Below are 16,759 nucleotides of genomic sequence, written 5' to 3'. Positions count from 1 at the left end.
AACACCCTTAGAGCTAACATGTTTACATTTTACTAGAAAAAAAAAGAAGGATAATTTAAATTTACTGATAATTTATACGATATTCTTCAAAACTGTTTCTCAACTGACCGGTACACAAATTATAATGTTTTAACAAAATGCTAGTCGAAACAACTTATGTTTTAGAGGTTGTCTTAGTATAAAACTCACATTTCACAAGCTTTTTTTTACTGTTAAATATTAACGGAAGTACACAAAATGCAATTTATATTTTAACTCTGTTTTTTTTTTAATTTAAAACATATATAAAAATTGTAAACTTTTTTGTCGAAACGACTGGTCATGTAAACATTCACACATGGGATTTTCCGTTTCTTCAAGAAATGTTTGAGAATTTTTTTCGATCGCTGTGTTCTTATGTGGCGTATCTTAATATTTTATTTGCAACAAGAATAATTTGTTTGTTTAAATTACCGCTTTCTTATTCACAGGTTTTAATGATAGACAATTTTACTTTTAAATCCGACACATACAGTGAAACAAAATGTCTAAAGTAACTCGAGCATCAAAACAAGTCAAAAAAGTTTTTCACCCAAGCGTTATCCGGACAACTATGAAGGCAGGAGGAGCATCTACAGGTCCCCCAATTGGTCCAACCATTGGGCAACGTGGCCTGCCAATTGTAAAATTTGTGGAAGATTTTAATAACTTAACAAAAGACATAAAACCTGGGACTCCAATTCCGACACGAATTCACGTTGATGGAAAAAAGTTTACAATTCAACTGTTGGAGCCAGAGTCCTCATATTTAATAATGCAAGCAGCTGGGATTAGCAAAGGGTCGAGGTCTATGAAGGACTTCCCTGTTGGAAAAATCACTCACAAACATATTTATGAAATTGCAAAGGTGATATCTAGTTTGTGATAATAATTAATAATGTATCCATTTTTAGTTAGTTTTTCATATAACATTTTTGACATTTTCAGCACAATTTACCTTTTTCTGATTTGCTTAATTTTACCGTAGTAATTATTGCATAAAATTCAGTAAAAGCAAAAGATGTAAAATTGTAAAGCGAACAACTACTACCCAACCTATTGTGTATTCTCAGAATAAATATAAAAAAGTAAAGTAACCTATATTTTGCCAAGCATTGCATTCTTTCTTAAAAAATTCCTAATAAATTGAAACAATACCCAAAGGTAAAACTTGAGCAAGAAAACGTTAAAATTCGCAACATGCCACTGAAGGAGATGTGTGAGTTGTTAGCGGAACAAGCGTATCGTCTTGGAGTGGATGTTGTAAGGAATATTGATCCGGAGGAATACGATGCTTTCCTCACCTCAAAAGAGGAAGAGGAGGCTGAGTTCCAGAGGAAGAAAGAAGAAGACGCTTTAGCGAAGAGGAAAAAAATGATCGGAAAGGAATAAATATTAATGTGAGTTCTTATGTAACTCACATATTTATTTATTAGGCCAATTTATATAACTCACAATTACAGTTACTGTAAGTTGTTAGATACGAAAAAATTGCATTTGTTTCGCCTATGTTGTATGGTTTTTTAGTCTTGTTGGATTTGAATGTTCATTGTGAACATACCAAAGTTAAGTTCAGTTTGCGCGCTGTTGTATGTAAATGCTGTATTCTAAGACTTTCAAAACTACGTTTTATGTTTTACATCTGTGGACAGTGTCAAGCCAGGGTTTAGCTATAAAAGAGTTCAAGGAAAATCTCTTATTTTTTAATTTTGTTGAAACATTTTATACAAAAAAACTGAAAAAAATGGACTCTTTAATTCATTGATATTTTATTGGTCATCACTGTTTATTGCCCATCACTGGAAACACTTTCTGCATACACCTCTTCCCGCAACCTTCTAGCGTTATTCTGTCTTGATTTTAAAATCCGTCTCCTCCGTGCCCAAGATGCAGCAAGTGCACAAAAAACTCCATCAACAAGTGTGAAAACAACCGGATGCAGGAACAGGAGAAACAACACTGAATATAAATACAACAAAGTGTCAGCATTGGGGAGCAACAACCTCTGGTTAATCGTATAAGCCACCCCTGCTATTCCTGCCAATGCACCAAGCAGTGCAACCCCATTAGCAAGTGAACCATCAGGTTCGACCACTCTTCCAAGAGGAGCTTGATCCTCTTCACCTTTATAATGATTAATCGCAGCTTCCAAAGTCAATCCTTCATCTCTACGAAGGCAGCAATCACCGGCGTCAGCGAAGTCGTATCTCTGATGAACAATCGAATGATGCTCAGTACCGCCCTCTGGTGCTTGAACCCAAACAAACTTCCGATCATTCCACTGAGGCGCGATCTTATATACATTTTCCGCTCTCTTAGTGAGGTTGATCTCCGAGTTCGTCCTCGCTGACTTTGTCACAATTTCTTCATCAGACTCTTCCTCCGACAACGAATCATATCCCGCGCTTTTCTTGGATGCCCCGCTTGATTTAGACGCGCTAGACTTTATCACTTCAAATTCAACCTCAGACGTAGTGTCGTCACTACTACTCACAACCCTGGCTGACACTGTTGGAGCCAAATTCCTCTCGCTTTCTATAGATTCAGATGGTAGTATCTTCATCCCCCACAAACGATTAACTACATCTCTCATTTTTTTCGTTTCAGGTTTCGACTTTGCTGTGTTTTGTTCCGGATGCAATTCGTTCATCTCTTCCACAATGTCATCTTTGTATCCTCTTCGATCCGCCATCAATTTATCGTTAAACTCCATCGCAGCATCTGCCGGGTCCTGCAAGGATGTCCCAGCAAGATTCAGCTCTTCAACTTGAACCTCTTCTTCCTCCTCAATTTCCTCTGGTTGTCTGCTGTAACAGCAATCCACGTTGCTCGAGCAAACAGGGTTGTCCAACCTTGCTTTCAAGCTACAATCGCTCACCCCACATTGAGTTATATGTTTAATCGCTCGAATCTGTTGCTTGGTCAGCTTTAAACTGACCAAGCAATCATCAAACGCAGCAGTCGGTATCTGTACAACAGCGCCGGTTGCATATTCCAAGTCCCCTTCCCCCATAAGATGGGAAAAATCGTCTTTATCATCCACACGTGCCCATTTGTTTCCTCCAGCCGCTCCCCGAGTTAAAACCCTTAAGAAAAATCCAAATGTAGCGCCACCCAGCGCCGCTATAACGGCAGATTGCGCAACCTCGTTCGCGGTATACGCTGGTGCAGTGATCACTCCGCTGCGAACGTTTTCAATGATAGCAATGTCGTATAGAAAGTAGTGACTTATACTGAGCGCGGATCCAACAGAGGCCCAATGGATGAGACATCGCTGCACGCAACTGAATGAAGAACCAAGTGGTCTGAAGCAAGATAAGAGTTATTGGTATCTACCTATGTAAACATGGCTACAATAAAATCTATTTTTTCTTTACTTATAAGAGAAATTGTGCAATTCATAGCCAATTAGTTACTCGGAGCTATTGTACAGATTCTATGTTAAAAAACAGAACGTAGTATTGTGGGTAAGACGGAGTTCTCAGATTGAAATCCTATATTTCTTTTTTCACTTGCTTTTTTGGGTCGTGAGTTTATGGTTATATAATTCTGTAAAATAGCTTCGTTTTCTACCAAACAAGACGATAAAAACGTGGGCCTGCCTGGGCTATATTGTACTATTACCTGTACCACGTAAACGCCCATGCATAGTTTTGTAGAAAAACTTTGGTTAGGTATTCCCTTGTACTTAAAGCACCGATGATATGAGCTCGTAGTTTGTAAGGTTTCATGTCGCCACGTAACCAAGCGCCTACCCTGCTTTTCCAGCATTTGTGATTGTCTAAACACATGACACGAATGCTCCTTAAAAACCTGTTAAAATGCTAGATTTTTAAGTCTGTCAGAAGGATATTGTTTTCTGTGAATGTATCTTATTGATTCTCGCTTGGCAGTCGTACGGACGTTGCCACCTACATATATAACTTTGTGGTTGATTAACAAAGGGGGTTGGAAAGAGTTGTTTTATCTTAGGACACATACGCGCCCAATGGTAGCTGGGTCAAGCCTCGAACCTGTGTTTTCTCGATTGGACAAATGCGCTTCCACTGATGCGGCAAGTTTTTAGAAAAGAACTAGGTACCAATATTTAAAAACGCACATTCGTGTAAAGACAAAATCGTTGAATTTCAGGTCGTGATAAAAACGTGTCTCACTGTTTTTGTGACCGTTGGTATTTAAACTTATTTTATTATCCACAAGCTTTTCATTCGTTGTGATTACGTTAATAAAGCAAGGTAAACCATACCCTACTATATATATAATAATCATCGAATCGAAATGCTCCATCCAGAGTCGCCGTTCATAACTTTAATATAGAAAAGTTGCCTGTTCTGTATATTTTCACAACTTTTATTTAGTGTTGATATTTATTTACTTAATCATCTATTTTATTTATGCGTGGCTGTGTTATACAGCCTACTTAATACTTACCAGGGTGGACTATCCCCTTTCCTGTCCGTTAAAACCTCAAAGCTTTCAATTCCACCGAGGTAATGTGGCAGCGATAATATAAAGATGTCTTTATTTTGGCTACCGAACAGTTTTCGCCCTCTTTCTGTGCGCTGCGAGCTGACACACATCAACGAAAACGCGGGTGAAGATGTATATTTCCCTAATATGCGCAGAAATACGCGCGCACTAGTGCCACCAGCCGGGCTTTCTCCGGTCTCTAGAATAACCGCATAAAGGCGAAATCCTCCGGGTGGTCGAATAGGCATGAAAACTGGCTGTCGCTGTAAAATGTAATGCGGTTGTAAAGTTGATATGTTGTAGCATATTATAGAGTTATTTTGGGGTTACATTTTCTTAATTTCTTATACAGTATTGTGGGGTAAGATGGGATGCCGTTAGCACCTGAAACCCATATTTTCTAATCGTGCTTTAAGCAATAAACAACACTCTTTTAGAATCGTGGGAATATGGTTAAATAGTTATGTAAATATTCTTGTTTTCTAGCACATGGTACAATAACAGATTTTTAAAACATGTACTGTCTTCCAACCAACCATACATTTTATAAATTACGAAAAAATCTTACCTCGCAATCTATTTTCTTGTCTTTTACCCATGCTATAAAAAGACTAATAACAAAGATCATACAAACGTCGAAAATGGTAAAAATTGTTACCAACTGCCCAGCTAGAGTCGTAAGTAATAATTCTTCTCTGTTAAATTTGATACGGGAAGTTATATTCCGAAAATCTAATGCCCGTGAAGCCATTTTTGTAAAAATAATAATTATCCACATTAAATTCTGACAAAATTGTGTTATTTTGACGTCATAATGTATAGGCTGGCGTCATAGTTGAATTCACCACAAACTGATTGTCAAAATTGAACGTTAGGTAACCAAACAGTTATTAAAAGTCGTTGGGTAATCATTAAGCGAAATCAAGGTTTGTGTGTAAATAACTGTGTTTCATCATAGATATCTAAACATATGTTTAGATATCTATGGTTTCATACTATACTAAAAACAGAGTCGTATAAACACCCACAGAAATAAAAAAGAGTAGAACGCGCAACTGCCCAAAACCGTGATATATTCTTTTTTCTATTCACGTGACCGCCAACTCCGTCCCCATTTTCCTTCGTCTCCATTGTAAAAGATAGGCGCATAGTATTTTTGGAAGGTTTTACCTGTTTATTTTAAAAACTATACCAACTATTCAAGTTTATTAGGCCAGTTTAGTTATTTAGTAGGGTAACGCTTACAGTTTACCACTTGTTTAGGAAATTTAATTATTTAAAAAAATTAGTTAAAAATTTTAAACAAACGATTTGTAAGAAATATATATATGTTAGAAAATAGTTTTTTTACACTATAACTTTAAATTAAGTCAAAAAACGAAGAAAAACTACATAAAACGTCATCGACTCCATTGACTACAATAGTAAACGGGAACGACCCGCGAAAGAGAGAGAGTGTATCACCTCTCTCCTTTGCCGACATTGGAGATGCGCGTTCTATTCTTTTTTATTTCTGTGATAAACACCGAGTAGTCCAACTGCCGTCTATGTGTGTCCAAATTAGAGCAAAAGTGGTGACTTTGACAATGGGTTTAAACGAACTTGTTAAGTTTTTTTTGTGTTTTCCTATTGTGGGAAGGTGTAAAACAGCTTCTATTTACCTTACCAACATTTTTTAGATAAAATGTATAAATTTAGCCGCATTAAATGACTAAAATGTCGCAAATCAACCGCTTCTAATTCTAATTTTTGACTTTTTTTGACACAGAAAACAAATAACACATGTTTTTTACATTTTTCAACCAAATTTTTCAATTTGTTTTTAGGCCTAAGTTTTTCTGTAATTTACCGAAAAACATACATTTTCCCTATACCTACTGTGTTATTTTGGACCCAAATTGCCGTTCAATTTGTGGTTTACGTAACAATGGGTTGGACTACTCGGTATTTCTATGGCTCTGACTAAAAATGTATGAAACCGTAACAATGAGACGTAACGAGTATTTACCGTTTTAAATTGCCTTTTTTGAACACCCAACTGCCTATATATGTTTGTACATACAAAAGTCTCTGTTGTAATGTTTGTTAAATGTATTTCTTAAAACGTTTAAAATATCTCGGGTATTTTGTTATACATTTTCATAAGCCGGTCATTTCATGCAATGCCTAAATTGGTAAAATCTTACCCGTTTGGCACCGTCCATAACTGGTAAAATGCGGTGACTTAAAATCGAAATTAATAATATAACAGTTTAACTTGGTATCGCAATATTAAATTGTACACAGTACAGCATTGTAACAATATAGTTGCACGATAACATGCACTTGTTTTATTTATTTCATTATGAAATTTATTAGTGTCTTTTTTAAATTATGCTTTTATAGTTTAGCGTTAAAACTGTTCAGCATTCGTGTAGTAGTGAATGCATCGTTAATATATTGCCTAGTGTCAAAATTGTACCACCGCAACCGTCCAGCAGTTTTTGTGCATCTGTAGCGCCCACTGACGGATGTTAAATAATCATTCTACCTTTCGCGCAAAGCTTTGTTTCTTTGGTATCCGAGTAACGTAACGAGACTGTACCGTGGTAACGGCCCTGGAATAAATTAAAGTTATTGACAGTTGTAGGTTGTGTAAATATGCTTCCAATTAGTTTAAAAGGCCAATCAACACAAAATGTTTTAATATAACTAATAAAAACGGTCTTTTTATGTTATTCAATTCAATATTTAGTTTAATGACTAACGACATCAATTTTCTGCAAACACAGACGCGTTTATCCTTACGGTGCAATATTCCATCGCCCAAACACGTATATATTGCTTCGGTAAATAAATTAAACACTTTAATAAGATTGCGTTCGTGTGTGGCTATATTTATTAAGTTACATATTGTACAACTTACATACAATGTTGTAATATTGTAATGTTACATACCTAAACGACATATTATAGAATAGGTCGAGGTAATATCGATACCGTAAGCACCTAATAACCCATATTTCATAATCGTGTTAAACAGTTAACAACGTTATTTTACAGCCGTGAGATTACGGTTACATTCCATAGTAGGGCGGGAAAAGACGGGACACCGTAAGCATTAATTACCTAATATCTTAATCGTGTTTTAAACAATTAACACCGGTTTATGAGAGTCGTGAGAATACGGTTTTATAATTCCTTGGACGTTTTTTTTTTACTACCAAATGCGACAGGAAAATAGAATAAAAAGGTGTCCCATATTCCCCCATCCTACTATAATTATTCTTTGTTTAGTACCCAATGTGACGATTAAAAACAACGTGGACTATCTTACCCCAACCTACTATATGTGTCTACTAAAGCAAAGTGATTAATTTGCGGCGGTTAAAAATAGATCTTTTACCAAAATTTTCGATTTTACGATGTTTACATATGCTCTTTGGTAACCCGTTAGTGAGCACAATGTGTGTAAAACCGGATATAACGACTGTCGTTAAGTAAATGACATTCAAGTAACCACAACTCACCTTTGGTGCAAATTTGGGCAGAATTACTTCTCGTTTATAATGGCGAAACCCTGTGTGTGAAATAAGAAGTATTTATGACTGTTTACTAATATAGTAGGGTGGGGGAAGATGGGACACCTTTAGCACGTAATGTCTGATTATCCTGATCGTGTTTTAAACAATTAACAACAGTCTAAGGGAGTTGTGAAGGCACAGTTTAATAATTCTTTGAATTTTCTTTGTTTACTACTAAATGTCAAGGAAATAGAATAAACAGATGTCCCATCTTTCCCCACCCTACTATATATTACCTAGTGTAAATATGGATAAGTAGATACGAAATTGTATAGAATGATGTAATAACTTGTAGAGTGTTATAAAAAAAGAATAAACCCCCCATATTTTTCCTTTCTGCTATATTTTTTTAATATTTCAGAAGGCGGAAAATATGGTCTCAATATTAAAACATCATCTTTACTTTTATGTCCATCATATTACGTAAAACAGCGTCATGCAATGCAAACAGCAGTTGTATTTTGCAATATTGTGGTAGATCTAAAATAATATTGGATATTTTCGTTGTTTAAAAACTACACGCAATAGTACAAATATATGTTTTTATCTTATTTGGCAATTCTTTATTTCTTAAATTGCCCTTTAACATTACTGATGTGACGATAACCTAAATCATTGCCGCACCCCGCGATGTTTAAAGCGCTGTGTCTCATGTGTTATCCAAATTGTCGGCCATATAGAAAAAACAACAGTCCCTATTCACAAAGATGCATATTCGGAATCTAATAAGCGGACATATGGGGCATGTATATGTATGTAACTGACCACCCGTGTTATAGCTAAGTTGCACTGCCGGTACGCTGGGTTGAATGAGTGACACATTTATAAGAGCCTATATACGTGCCAACATGTATTGGTGTCATATACTGTCATGTTTGCTTGACCTCGTTTCATAATATTGTGTGACTAAGAGCGAGAGGTTAATACGATACGTTGACCCTTGTAAATATGCCAACATATATATCTTCGTATGGGTTATACGTTACAAAGTGACTTATTGTAGTGACTTGTATATGTTATAACATGACTTCTCCCTTGTCATCTTTATTGCCGTATAGTACTGTGGGGTAAGATAGAACACTTTTAGCACATAATATCCAAATGCCCTGATCGCATTTTAAATAATTAACAACAGTCTATGAGAGTCGTTGGGATATAGTTTCATATTTGTTTGAATGTTTTTTGTTTACTACTAAATGGGACGAAAGGTTGTCCCATCTTTCCCTACCCTACCGTGTATGAGTAACGAAGTATAGCGTAGCCCTTTTTATACATTGGGAAGTATATGATGGAACCATATAGTATACTGAAGTGAGATCAGTATACTATGATAGAACAACAAAAGTTCAATGTACACACATAGTCATATAAATTTGTTGTTTTAATATGTTTTGAGCGGCGATATATTAACGTATTGCTGGTTTAAAAAAATAGGCACCACTTCGACCGTTTTCTATTAAATAACAGTTTTATCAGCGTTTCACTAGAAAAGCACAATTATTGCGGTATTAATTAGACCATTTACCAACACTAAATACGACCCGTTGATCAAAGTTAGTAACAGTAAGTATTCTCGTTTCCCACCAACGTGAATAAATAAATTTTCATTTTCCAAATGTTATCTCGCATATATTTGCTTATTGGAATTTTAATTAAAACTATAAATGATAAATTAGCTTTTAAAGTAATATTGTAGGTTCAATAAATTACGTTTGCTTAAAACTTTCTTTTTAAATTCAAACACAACCGCCTATCACTATGCCTTTAAGTCATATGCTATTATGGTTTCATGAAGCGGACTCCCTTTAATTTGTACAATTCATTACTAGAAGTGTACGTGAAAATGCATGGCTGTGCGTACCGATAGCACACAATATCCCATATTTTAATCACGTTTTTAAAATTCGTAAGCATACGGTGTATATTATTCTGTAAATATTCTGTATTTACAATACCAATTGGGAAGATAAATAAAAAATGACCATGGTATCCAATTTTGCTGTAGTACCGTGGGGTAAGATGAGACACTTTTAGTACGTAATATCCAAATTTCCTAACCGTATTTTAAACAATTAACAACTGTCTATATGGAAATCGTGAGGATACTGGGAAAGCTGTTCATTCTATTAATCTATTTTCTCGACCCATTTGGTAGTAAACAAAGAACATTCAAATAACTGTAATACAGTATCCTCACGACTTCCATGGACCGTTTTTAATTGTCTAAAATACGATCAGGTCATTAGGATATTGTGCAATAAAGGTGTCCCGCCTTCTCCGATCCTACTATACATTTTTGAATAAAAGTAATAATTTTACCTTTCTTTATCGGGCAGTCGGTAAGTTCTTCGTCTACTGAACAAAGTTCTAAAGTTTGATTCAAAGCTTTTGCACGACCGAACATTGCCATTATAACAGCTTCTCCCTCACCCTTGTTGATTTGTCGTTCTGTAAATCATTTCATTAGTTGTTTACTGAATTTCATTAGTTGTTCATTGAATTTCATTAGTTGTTCATTGAATTTCATTAGTTGTTTATTGATAAAGCAGCAAAATTAAGGCCCACATGGTTCAACGCGTGTTGAACTTTGGGCAACAGACTTAATGGCAATTGCTATAATCCACTGGTCACTTATGGGTTGTTTAAATTGTCAGCTATAAGCATTATATGAAGTAAAACCCATAGAAATATCACCCACGAACTTATATGTGGTAACTCGTGAGTGGTCCCGAGGTGTATAAAACAGAAAACTTGTGTTATAACCACGCGACGATAAATAAGTCACATGCTTTCATTAAAAAATGGGCCGATTTACGAATAGGTATATAATACAGATGAGATTAGTGGTATCTTTTCAAGACGAAGACATTAGACAAATAACCAGTTGCCTACAATTTACCGTCGTGATTATAACGGAAATTTCGTTGGTTTTAGTGAAATTTATTATCATGTTTTGATATAAGACTGTCCCGGCGTCCTAGTATGCATTTTTCACGTTACGTGATACAAGAATTTATACGAAAATTATAATTTAATTATATTTTTTATGTGAAACAAAAATACGCCATTATTACGTTAAAACTGTACAAACAATATAAACGATTGACAAATGTTAATGGTAATTTCCGCAACATATATTATATATATATAGGTTAAAGTCCATCAATATCACCTCATCTTACGTAATCATTACAGGAAGGCAATTGAAACTTAATCTCAACTAATATTTAAACAAACCTGCTGTATAATTAACTTGAACCACAACTTTCAAACCACCTCGATTGTTCTTTGTCAGGTAAATAATTCCGAATACTCGAGTCGGGATATCTAGATGTTAAAGTGAATGGTTTATAATGTTGTTATATAGAACTGTGGGTTAAGATATAGGACCCATTTAGCACATGATATTCAAATATCCTGATTTTTTTTAAACAATTAACAACGGTCTATGAGAGTCATGCTGAGGTTACGGTTTTATGATTCTTTGAATGCTGTTCTTTGTTTACTAACAAAAATGTGATTAGAAAAAAGACTAAAAAAATCCTCTCGTCCTATTATACGTTTATACGCCATATGTAATGCTGTCCGTATACTTGGTGCTTGTTGTCGGGTTATATGGTACGATACCATACATGATGTAATATTCGTACACCGTATTTGCATTCTTTAGGTATGATACTGGCTTCGAGTGTATCCACACACCTCATGCTCATTGTCGAGTTAATACTTGGGCATATTTCATCTAACAAACGCATGGGAAGTGTGTTCATGTATTCATACACCGCATGCGCAATGTCAAGTTATAACATGAAAATGTACTATATATTATATACTAGAAACTAGATGGACGTAGTCTTTTCATACACCACATGCGCACCATTATAGACAAACAAAGTGTATTCACACAACTCGTGCTCATTGTCAAGTCATTATTAACTTACCACAGTTATCTGTGACGTATCCCATCCGAATGCCCTTTTCTTTTTTCATCTCTCGGTCCCATTTTTCGATCTCGGACTCTTTTTCCCTCGTGACGTCATCAAAATTCCGTAGCCCGCTGACGTCAATGCCGTAATCGTCATAATCGAAGTCAATGTTTTTTAACATGACGTCATCGACGTTTATGAGGGTGTAGCGATACAAGGCATAAAAAGTGAAGAAAAATACAAACGCTGTGCTTGTCAGGCAAATTGTACAACCTCTTGATCGACCTTTACCATGCAACATATTGGTAGAATCTGTTGTAACAAGAGTTGTTGCAATTATACTTTTATTTCGAATGCCGTAATAAAAGAGACGTATTTGTGAATATATGTACAGTAGGGTGGGGAAGACGGGACAACTCTATTTTCTCGCCCCGTTTAGTAGTAAACAAAAAACATTCAAGAAATTATGAAACTATATACCAACGACTCCCATTGACCGTTAGTAATTGTTTAAAACACGATCAGGATATTTAGATATTATGTGCTAAAGGTGTCCCATCTTACCCCACCCTACCATAGTAGACTGGGGCAAGAATATAAGTGGTCCATATTTTCGATCTGTTTTAACGTTCGATCTGTTTTAAATATTATTTTTCCAATCGTGTTTCATACAATTAACAACACCCGTTTAGAGTTGTGAGGATACGGTTTTATAATTCTGTAAATATTCTTTGTTTACTACCAAATTGGGCGATGAAAGATAATGGAAACGTGGACCAACCCACCCCAACATAATACTTTATAACTGTAACTTATTTTGATACGCGTTCGTCCAACGTCTTATTTTTAAACGCCTAATTAGCTGAATTAGTTGCCTATATAAGTTAAAACTTTTCTGTATGAAATCCCGATCCTTTACAAAACAAGACAAAAATATCTTTTTTATCGTTGGGTAAAATCTCAACTAGATTTCTAAGTTTTTTTTAAAAAAACTCTACTTTTCATAGTTTCTCAATGTAAGACAATTAAATATAGTATAGGGTCTTTTTGAAGCAATTAACAACGGTCTCGATGGGAGTCGTGAGAATACGGTTTAATAATTCTTTGATTGTTCTTTGCTCACTATTAAATAGGACAGGAAAATAGAATAAAAGGTGCCCAATCTTTTCCCACCTTATACTGTATCTAATTACCGGCGCTATTTTTAATATAGGCATAGTAATTAAATGGTTGCTTCTCAACGAATTTCAAGCCTATACCGACGCTAGGTTACCATGAATTCTTACTCAGATAGAAATGGGCGAATTCACAATCAATATTTAAATACTATAATTCATGTTTCGAATAATGCAAATATTAAAAAATTAGGGCATCGCCCTCACTGCAAAAAAAATACCGCAAAATAGCGCCAAGATTCACATATATTTAAAATAACTACTTCAAAAAAGCATTTGAAAATATAATACCATTTGGTGCTTTTTCTATTGCTGGCAATACTATACGTAAATTCAAAAAAAATATTTTTTTTTGAGTGCTGCATTGATACTGTTGCATGCCTGGGTTAGCACGGGGCATTAATTAATAACGTTACATCGTTACTTGAAAAGTGCTCGTCATGCTGTAGATCATACGTTAAACATTGGTAAACATAAGCAGAAGGGTAAATATTGCTTTATGGATTGGCCTATATTGGGTCGGGGGCGAACTCTATATGGGTGATCAGGCATACGCCGCATGTGAATGTATGTTTGTCACTAATTTATCTTAACTTAAGAAGTTATAACACTGATGGTTTCCTGTCTTATACAAAAACTCGTGTTCGGGTTTAAAATACATATAGTAGGGTGGGGGAAGATGGCACACCTTTAACACATAATATCTAAGTATCCTGATCGTGTTTAAAACAACTAACGGTGGTCTATGGGAGTCGTGAGGATATAGTTTTAGAATTCTTTGAATGTTTTTCGTTTACTACTAAATGGGACGAGAAAATAGAGCTAAAAAGTGTCCCATCTTCCCCCACCCTACGGTACATTTCATAACTAGACAGTAAGCATGGCGAGTAATTGGCGACCGTGAATATCCACGTACATGTCTGCTGCGTATAACAATGGTGTATATCCTCTAATACACTCGTGTCTAAATTACAGTTAATACCCACGTAACAATAAACCTCTTTTTACAAGCAACCAAAAAGTTACGGGTTGCAAATCACTTTAAGTGTAAAAAAATATCTTTGTGTTTTTAATTGTTTAAAGTTTAATATTTCTTACCGGCATAAGTACACATCAGTGTAATAATTGCCTAATTTATTGTAAATCTGCCAGTTTAAGGTTACGCAAGTCATATTAATTAAACGCTTACAATTTATCAATTGAATACCTTTCACGGAACATAAAGGTTGTAAAAACGTCATTTACCAATTATCTAACGACATTATACCACCGGTTTAACTATTTGCACAAATTCTTAGTAATAATAACTGTCACATTAATTAATTTTGTCGAAAACGGTAGCCAAGCTTTTCTAGTCCGACATGGAAGTTTAATATCGTAGACTGGGAACATATGCAGTGGAGTGGGGGAAGATGGGACACGTTTTCATTTTTCCTGTCCCATTTGATAGTAAACAAAGAACATTCAAAGAATTATAAAACTATATTCTCACAACTTCTACAGACCGTTGTTAATTGTTTAAAACACGATCAAGATATTTGGATTATACGAGCTAAAGGTGTACCACCCCCCCGCCCTACTATATAGTGATTGTCGTTAAAACACCTCGTATATAAAACAAATAATGTGTATGAGAATTGCGTTTAAACAGTAAATCCGTGAAATGTGCAAATCACTGTGAGTTGAACATTTTGGAATAGGCCTAACCATTTTTATTACCTACAGGATTTATACTATATTGGTGTTGTTTACCAAACTGCGCTGTCATATGATACAGCATGTGACCAATAATAATTTACGACGTTTTGTAAAGTACACACGCACTTTAAAAATATTTTATAGCTTTTACCGAAATTTAAAGCTAGAATAAACTGTTTGTTTTTTTTCTCTAACTGTACTGAATATTTGTAAGTCTTGTAATAAAATTAAAAAATACTCCACAAGAATACTTTGCCGGCTTATTTTAGTTGCTCAATACCTGTTAAGAATAATGTATTCTCATTTTGACAAGATACACTTATAAGACACCAAACGCATAAGAGCAAATATATGCGGTAAACTACATGTGTACCAAAGGCGAACTGTGTATACAGAATATGTTTCTTCTAACCCTAACGTAACGTCACATTGTGCTCATAGTTTTACGTAAAGCATGAAATGTTTTAACGAACTGAACATTAAAAAAACACAATTTAATAGGGTGGGAGAAGAGGGATAGCTGTTTATTTTGTTTTTCGTCCCAATTGGTAGTAAACAAAGAACATTCAAGAAAATATGAAATCCTTTCCTTACGACCCTTATAGATCGATGTCAATTTATTAAAACACGATTAGGATATTTGGATATTATGTGCTAAAGGTGTCCCGCCTTTCCCCGCCCTACTACATAAACAGAGAAATAGACAGTGCCAGCATTTGAATTTACTGATTCATAATATCGAGTATATTCATTATACGCCCTTTGGAAGATATGTTTACTTATGGAGTCAGCGCAAATATAAATCGCCTTCCTTCATGATAAGCAATCAATATTAGTATGTTACAATGCATTTATTCATTCATTCATTCATTCATTATCTGGAATATCTTCAGTTCTTTTAGAACTTTAAGATTTTGCGTAAGTGTTACGTAAATATTAAACCTTTGGAGTGATGTGTGCGTACGTCTTACTTGATAATGATTAAATTTACAGTTGCTATGTGTATATCGGTGACGTAACTTTTACGTAAAAAGTCCAACTTCTATGTAGGATAGTGTGAAAATAAATGAACATATCAATTTCGACCAAGTTCCAATTCAAACCTTTAAATGAGTGAATGTAACTTATTTCTCCTCGCGTGATGGCGGGCCAACGACAGTCGTTATATAACTCGCATTTCTACTTTTGTAAAATCGGCTATTTTTAAAGTTAAAGAAATCATTATAAATTATGTTTAATTTTGTTCGGGACAATCCAAGTGGAGGTAAAAGATTCAAACGTAACACCAGCAGAACATGTAAGATTTAAACGAGTATACGTTCAACTTTAAGCAGTCCACTAAACCTGTTCTTAAACCCCCAAAGCTATTTTGTGACCTATAGCCTACTATATATCATACCTTGACCTATAGTTGCCAGTAAATCAGAACTAGTTTTTAACGTCTCAAGCAACTTGCGATATTTTCACAATCAAAGCTAATTGAACTGCTCTCGCAACGCTAAAGCTACCCTTAAGGTTGTTGTACCTGTTATGTTTTTTTCATTCAACTATACCGAACTCATAAAGTCCAAATCACAACTGTACATTCGAATTATTAATAGCCTGTAAGCTGCTATAGCAACATAGCGACATATATGTCAAGTAGAGGTAGCACTGTACATGTTTATCTTAGTAGCCACATGTTCTATGTGTTCTATCTGAGCTTGAACGAGTTGAATCCGACCTATTTAATTAGACGCAATTTTATTGAACAGACGATTTCGAAAAGTAGATGGATTCTAATAAAATTATAGATGTTTTACAAAAGTTTGACAAAAGTAGAAACGTTTTCAATTGTAACGAACAGAACTACTATTTGGGGCTGAAAAGTTATTTATGATCGCATACGATTCTCTTCCAGCCTAAAACT

At 35.0% G+C, this 16,759-nt stretch overlaps 3 protein-coding genes across 4 annotated transcripts; 1 reads left to right on the top strand and 2 right to left on the bottom strand.

Annotated features, from left to right (window-relative positions):
* Positions 1–442: 442 nt before the first annotated feature.
* LOC149738740 (large ribosomal subunit protein uL11m-like) lies at positions 443–15,855 on the top strand. Of its 2 annotated transcripts, none has more exons than XM_089874422.1 (3): positions 443–886; positions 1,183–1,418; positions 15,352–15,855. In XM_089874422.1, exons 1-2 carry the CDS (start codon positions 524–526, stop codon positions 1,408–1,410), a joined length of 591 nt encoding a protein of 196 aa, XP_089730548.1. In that variant the 5' UTR covers positions 443–523; the 3' UTR covers positions 1,411–1,418; positions 15,352–15,855. The 2 variants fall into 2 exon arrangements, with proteins under 2 accessions (XP_089730548.1, XP_089730547.1); XM_089874421.1 differs by lacking the exon at positions 15,352–15,855 and adding an exon at positions 2,626–4,013 and having other exon boundaries at positions 448–886.
* Positions 1,292–5,266, bottom strand: LOC149738742 (uncharacterized). Its single transcript, XM_089874432.1, has 4 exons — positions 5,057–5,266; positions 4,450–4,751; positions 3,643–3,831; positions 1,292–3,323 (listed from the first exon to the last, which is right to left on the bottom strand). Exons 1-4 carry the CDS (start codon positions 5,264–5,266, stop codon positions 1,805–1,807), a joined length of 2,220 nt encoding a protein of 739 aa, XP_089730558.1. The 3' UTR covers positions 1,292–1,804.
* Positions 6,562–12,358, bottom strand: LOC149738741 (uncharacterized). The gene is made up of 5 exons (XM_089874417.1): positions 11,993–12,358; positions 11,289–11,378; positions 10,371–10,499; positions 7,998–8,047; positions 6,562–7,085 (listed from the first exon to the last, which is right to left on the bottom strand). The coding sequence occupies exons 1-5, from the start codon at positions 12,276–12,278 to the stop codon at positions 7,002–7,004; spliced, it is 639 nt and encodes a 212-aa protein (XP_089730543.1). The 5' UTR covers positions 12,279–12,358; the 3' UTR covers positions 6,562–7,001.
* Positions 15,856–16,759: the final 904 nt, after the last annotated feature.

Source organism: Ciona robusta, chromosome 3 (genome assembly GCF_009617815.1).
Source record: "Ciona robusta chromosome 3, ASM961781v2".
NCBI lineage: Eukaryota > Metazoa > Chordata > Ascidiacea > Phlebobranchia > Cionidae > Ciona > Ciona robusta.
The sequence above is the reverse complement of the archived record's forward strand: the minus strand, read 5'-3'. Positions and strand labels throughout refer to the sequence as shown.